Raw genomic sequence first — 7,005 nt, 5'->3', positions numbered from 1 at the left:
TGTTGTAACTGTTTCAGATCGAAATAAATTGTGATTACATTAGAAGCAATTTTAGTAGCACTAGAAACAAATTTTTTGATCCCATCAGAATTAAATATAAATAACATTGAAAACACGATTTGTTCTGCTAGCAAGCAAAAAATGCGATCGCAAATATTTTTTCTTAAATTATTAATTTCCTTAAAACCTGACTTATACTCCCTCCGTTCCTAAATATTTTTCTTTTTAGAGATTTCAACAAGTGAATACATACGGAGCAAAATGACATGATCTTTACTTCAAATTTTTGGATTGACACCAAGCAGGTTTGGATGTTGGTCCTGGCTCCTTACTGAGAGTGAGATGGAAGTTAATCTTCAAGGAAGAAATGATAGAGCTGGTCAACCAGAATTCTGGTAGTATATTGGGTTGTCAGGGGTACTTTAGGCAGTTCAATTTTATATTCATCGCTCATTTTTCATGTATGAGAGGCTATGCAAGAACGCCAGTTAGCAGCGATTAACCATCACTGATTCTTCGAAGTTATGGCAATACATGTACTAGTATGACTAAATAATTATTTAATCTTGCTGCTCCAATTGTGGTTGCGATGGAAAGAAAAAAGAACCAATCATCCATGTAGTGTATAGTGACAAGGAACTACTTCCTCTGTAAACAAATATAAGAGCGTTTAGATCGTTAAAATAATGATATAGACGCTCTTCGTTTAGATCACTAAAATAGTGATTTAAACGCTTTTATATTTCTTTATATGATTTTTCTTCGGGGAGAAGGGAAGCAAGCTACGGCAACGACCCAACAGGATGGAAGTGTGGGCTGCGGTGTGGGAATTAATATCGGTCTAATGGAATTACCAAGTTGTCCCTGAGTCAAACTTTGCGGGGGGCATATTAAGCATTGGATCAACTTAATACTACTCCTTGAACTTGGCAGTATGATGCACCGTAAAATATCTCCCGCAATGATGTGGCTAAGATCAAATGGGCGAGCTACTTCTAATCCTCCGGCCATGCACTAGTGGTGCCCAAATAAAAAACACGTACCTCCATCAACTCGAGCACTGCAAGTACTGGCAGAGTACTTTTTGAGCGACTCGATCACACGTGGGGTGCAGTACTCATCTGCTGCAGCAAAACCAAGGTAGTTGTAGGAACCCAAGTTAAGACACCTGGACGTTTCCGCGCTATGTCTGCATTGCATTCGAAGAAGACCTGACCGCATCAGTTCTTTTGCACTGTGGAATCACGAAACAAATATGAGGTAAACATACTGGAGTGTCTTGTTACAGTCATTTGAGTTACGCTCGACTAGATCCAGCCAAGCATCTGGCGCACTAGCAACGGGGCGATCGAAGCAGTCCTGCCCACCGATTAAGCAAAGTCAATATAGTCCTAGTAATTACATGATCTGAGTTCCAACTCGATCGCTCACCTGCATGCGGAGGTGGACGCGGCGCCAGTAGAAATCCTCGTACCCACAGCAAATGGGCGCGTAACCCTACCGGATTATCAGCACGAACATCGTAAGCACGCATCAAAAGAAGAAGAAGAAGAAGAAGAAGAAGAAGAAGAAGAAGAAGAAGAAGAAACTGAATAGACCTTGAGGTTGCTGGATTTGGCGGCGTCGAGGATCCTGCAGAAGAAGTCGCGCAAGCGGCCAAAGGCGAAGATGAGGCCGTAGCTGAATCGCGTGGTGAGCGCGGTCAGGATCGGGGGGTTCACCATTGGAACTCTCACCACTCTAACTTGGTGTTTTCTTTGAACTTCGCCCCGCACTTCTCTAATTTATAATCGAACGGAGGAGGCACATACACAACAGCCGGAGTTAACTAATCGCCAACCTACTGGCCCGCTCCAACCATTCAATTGTTCTTTAAGCATTCAACACTAGTAGGAATTCTACCCTGGACAGCAGGGCTGGGCGGGTAAAATCCGGGGGCCCTGTGCCAAACTAAAAAATAAGACCCTATCTCGTTACAAAAACAGAATTACAGAAAAAAAATTACATATGCTTGAAAAGACATGATTGATGACTCATCTAGATTCTTGAACCACTATTTAAGTAAGAAATAATACAAAATTAAAGGGATCTGCATCATTAATCTATTGAAGTATTGAAAGAATTGCTAATTTTCTGGTGATTATTCCAGGACAAACTACCGTAGTGCTACTCCTGTCGAGAAGAGACCTCACGACCGATCTCCGCCGAATTACCGACGTCTATCAGCTGATCGTGCCACGTAGAGGTGGTCAAGAACATACAACGGATTGGCAACTTGGTGCTCGAGTCACGACGGTTCTCCCGTCGATAGCTTCATCCATCGTCTCTCAACATTAATTCTATATGCTCTAGTAGCCTATGATGGGGATATTTGAAAATTTGTGAACATAAAGTTCATTAAAATAAATGTTTCACCAAGGATGCTGAACAAAAAAAGGAGCTACCGAGCAAAAGATGCATGGGGAAGCATGCATTGGTCTGCTTGTCTTGAAGTACAGACTTATTTATCAACTGGCCTAGTACACACAGCACACTACTGGAATTTTCACGTACGCCGGGTGTTATGCTCTTTGCCGAGTGCCAAAACACGGACACTCGGCAAAAGAAACAACGCCGAGAGTCACTCTCGACAAACCTCGCTTCACGGCAAACTACCTGTTTTGCCGTCACTACCTCACGGCAAAGAGGCACCGCACGGCAAACCCTGCATACGCCGAGAGCCGCACATGGTAAAGAGGAGCCACGTGGCATGCCCGTCCGTAACAGACGGCTCCGTCCGTCACTATCTACATTACCGAGAGCCGAATATCGACACTCGGTAAAGTATATGCCACATCCTATCTTCTTTTTTGTGTGTGTAACTGACATGTGGTCCCACTAGAAACATTTATCAGTAAAAGTTTCAAATAATTTGCTAAATATTTTTGAAAAAAATGACGATATCTTTGCCGAGAGCAGTTCTCGGCAATGCTCCTGACCAGTAGGACATCGTGGCCCACATGGCAGCTCACAGCTTACCGAGTGTGCATCACACTCGGAAAAGAGTGGCAGCCCTGGAGATGTCTTTTCCGAGAGTGGCTCTCGGCAATGCTCCTGACCAGCAAGACAGCCTGGCCCACATGGCAGATGACAGGTTACCGAGTGTCGTCACACTCGGAAAAGAGTGGCAGCCCTGGAGATGTCTTTACCGAGAGCAGCTCTCGGCAAAGCTGCCAGCCCTGGAGGAGTGATGTACTCAGCGCCTTTGTTTCCGAGAGTGGCTCTCGGTAGTATGACATTTTCCTAGTGTTGCTCTCGGAAATCTATTCCATCCATTCTGTTGTTTAGCTATTTCTTTCCTGATCCCTGCTGATGAAAACAACTACAGTGCACTTTGCAGTAGTCCACACATATATATAGGCATAATTTGATCTAATCCACATATATATATATATATATATATATATATGCATAAATAGAGACAGTCCACATATTGTCACAGACAAGTCGAATGTAGTACATAGTAGACATCACACACAATCGCAAATTCATACATATTGTCACTACTTGCAAAACACATGCAAGTCACAACAGAAGTACACTTATTCATATATAGATCATTCCGGAGGAGGAGGAGAGGCCATCGGGTTAACATTCCGGAGGAGGAGGAGGGGCATCACTTGTATTGCTTCGATTTTGCATAAGAACCTATAAGAGGAGGAGAGTCACGCGAGGGTGGTTCATCGCTATGTAAAGAATCTTATAATCTAGTTTAGAGAATGTTCTACCTGTAGTTGACTCTCAAGCAGCTTCAACCTATCGTTCAATTCTGCCCGTTCCTTTTCTCTGGACTCCTGCTTGGCCATCCTCCTTTGCTCATCTTCAACGGCCCGCTGCTCCATTATATCTTGTAACATGACAGTAGGCTCATATAGGTTAGAACGGTGCTTCTTCGAGGCATGGACATAAATGAAAGGTTAGCATGCTAACCTTGAGACGCGCTATCTCACGTGATGCGGCGGTTGGGCGACTCCGTATGGACGGAGTTGAGCTGATGCTCGACGCCCATATCTCGTGGAGCTTGTGACGCAAGGAGGTGTCGATCGCCCCATTGCAAAGGAAGTGGCGGCCATGGCCCTTCCCCTCGCCAGCAATGATGAGAAGCTCTGGATCAAAGGGCTTCGACGTAGGTTCGGCTTCCTCACCGTGCACCTCCTGGAAGACCTCTTTGAAGGTCCCCCACTTCTCCTCCGCCGACGAGCTGCAGAACTCGGTGCCATCCTTCCCCTTGTGTCCTTCTCTCCAGGCTTCCAGGATGTGGACTAGGCGACCAACCTTCGCCTCCTCTGAAATTAACGATCAAGTTAAATGAACCAATAGGCACCGTGCGAATAAGTTAACATATTAATCCACATACCATGTGTTGCTTGAGAGCGGTTAGGTTCCGGCTCCCCTGGACATGAGCCGGGCCTCTCATTTTGGCTCGATCGTTGCCCTTCTCCACATGTTGCGCCTGCCATGCTGGGTCACACCACATGTCCACCACGGCCGACAAACAATCCTCCTTCATCCAGGGCTCCCTCACCTAGTCAGACAAGATCGAATAATTGAGGAACAAGAGGGGTGAATCAAAGTACTAGTACAACCGAAATAGTGACTTACCACTGACAGGTATTCTTCTTGCGACAAGTTTGTCTGGCAAGTAGTCTTCCTTGTCATCTTGTCTCCCTTCTCATCGAGGGGCCGACACTGCATCACGGCTTTGTACCGCAGCGTGTGCTTGGTGTCAGAGAGTATCTTGCAGGAAGATTTAACGATGCCTTTGATCGTCTTCTGCTGCTCACCATCCACGCAAGCAAATGTTTCATACAAGAAAGCATATGGAGTCTTCTCACAATCCACGCAAGCATGGATTTGGATATGGAAAAATGCAGTGGTCGGAGCAAAGATACTTACAAAAAAGCATCGATGACCCAGGTGGCCATGGTGACATTGTCCTCGTCCTTGTTGTGTTGGTAATGCTCGCAGGTTAAACTTGGCAACGATGGCTCGTCATCACCCGGCTTGGACAATCCAGGGAAGTGCTTCCTCAAGAGGGAGCCGATGACGTGGTTCGGCGGGCGGGCCCCCTTAGGCTGTGTCGGGATAAATGTCCACTGACTGCATGATGAAAAAGACAAGCATATGTGAGAGTCAAAGCTGTGGCATCCAAAATATGATGCAAATGAAATGCTTGCTTACCCCTCTCCTGTCGGGCATATGACAGGACGGTCGCTAGCAGTAGTTGGTTTCGGGACCTTCCCCGGACTACGCCCGGATTTCTTCCTCTTGGAAGTGTTGCTCGAGGGTAGACCCCAAGCCGTCCGAGGCCTCCATGTCGCCCCACTCGGTAGGGAGCATATCTGGTTCATTTAAGCCCATTCCGACATCGCCATCCGATGACGACTCATCGTAGGGAGTGGCCTGATGGGAGGCGGACGACTCGGTCGTGCCGGAGTTGCTGACGTGGGTCGCCCTACCACTTGGGACTCTCCGGTACTTATTAGTGCCCCCATCAGAATCTGAAAAACAAAATATATATGGTGAATATATTAGCATCACAATTTCAAGTCAATTTTTTAAGATGCAAATGCACGTGTACTGAATCAAAACTCATGGCATTCAACATGTCTCAACCTGGCAATCTGATAGATCACCACTTTATCCTAATATATCCTAAGAACGCAAGTTGTGCAAATCAACATGTCTCAAAAGAATATGACAAAGAAGAACAAATTCTAACTTAATATTTGGCTTGCAACCTCTGGTACTTGATTGTATAGACCATTGACATTGCATCAAATTCCTATAGACTGACATTGTTATCAAGCCAAGCCTCTAATTTTTTTTCATAAAGTAAACAAAGTTAACATGTCTCTCTTCGAGCAGAAATTGAAAAAATTAAACTACTAGTGTAGGCCATGTGCAGCAATTAAAACTGGCTTCAGCTATGTATCTCAATAGGTTCTGAGAAAATATACAAGAGACCAGAGTCCTATAAACTTTGGAGATTAAAAATATAAAATGATCTACCTCCTATAACTCTTAGAGATTATAAATACTAAAGGCGCTTGACAAAATAATCAGCGACAATGATTTTAACTGCACGCTTGACAATCTACCGGCTGGGTAGTTTTGCACAAAAAGTGCATACATCAATTCCGTCCATACAAAATGCTATAATTCCCTTCCTATAAAGCAACCACATGCAGCACATCCAACCCCACCAAGCATCAGAACATCGATTACAATTTATATGAACAGTGCAGATTGACATTCAGTACTAGGCACTTGACTGAAGAAGATTACCCACTAGGGTCCTCTCCTCTTTGAGCTGAGCCCAAATCGGGTAGAACTAAAATGAATCGAGCACAAATGTTCAAACACGCGTGATTCCATATTGCTCACTACGAACATTAGGCTAGACATCACTGAGACAAGCATCTCTATCACACTACCTGTGCACTGCATGTGAAAATGGTTCTGCAAACAAGTATCACCATCATGGAAACGGAAACACAAAATCTCCTTCTCATTTGCTGGTGTTTTTTCTTGTTTCAAGTGCTCATTTTTTAAATTTCTGTTTGATTATTTGGATGCATCATGGCGTGATCTAGGCAGTGTCAATAATGGCCAATTCAGTTATTGAAGAGATGGATTTGGTTTCAAGATCCCCCTGGCCGTTGGAGGGGGCCTTCAGTTCAAAATATGTGCACTCTAGCAAGTGACAGGAAACGTGAGAAGAACCATTGTCATGCTAGATTGTTACCTGAGGGCATCTCCAGTTGTCGCACTACCCGAGGAGCTCCGTTGCGGCCGCCCTCCTTGCCCCGCTTCGAAGAACCGCCGCGCCGGCCGCCGGCCATGAAGCTTGGTGGCAGCGACAGTTGGGGCTGGTGGAGGAGGGGTGGCAGAGGTGGCCGCAGTTGGGGCGGTGGAGGAGGGGTGGCGGCGGTGGACGCAGTTGGGGGCGGTGGAGGAGGGGTG

At 45.5% G+C, this 7,005-nt stretch overlaps 1 protein-coding gene across 1 annotated transcript; it reads right to left on the bottom strand.

The window, feature by feature from the left end:
• Positions 1-610: 610 nt before the first annotated feature.
• Positions 611-1,784, bottom strand: LOC125547343 (long chain base biosynthesis protein 2d-like). Its single transcript, XM_048711252.1, has 5 exons — positions 1,599-1,784; positions 1,432-1,497; positions 1,271-1,359; positions 1,044-1,189; positions 611-648 (listed from the first exon to the last, which is right to left on the bottom strand). Exons 1-5 carry the CDS (start codon positions 1,722-1,724, stop codon positions 611-613), a joined length of 465 nt encoding a protein of 154 aa, XP_048567209.1. The 5' UTR covers positions 1,725-1,784.
• Positions 1,785-7,005: the final 5,221 nt, after the last annotated feature.

The sequence above is a fragment of the Triticum urartu genome, chromosome 3 (genome assembly GCF_003073215.2).
Source record: "Triticum urartu cultivar G1812 chromosome 3, Tu2.1, whole genome shotgun sequence".
Taxonomy (NCBI): domain Eukaryota; kingdom Viridiplantae; phylum Streptophyta; class Magnoliopsida; order Poales; family Poaceae; genus Triticum; species Triticum urartu.
This window is presented reverse-complemented; position numbering and strand designations above follow the sequence as displayed.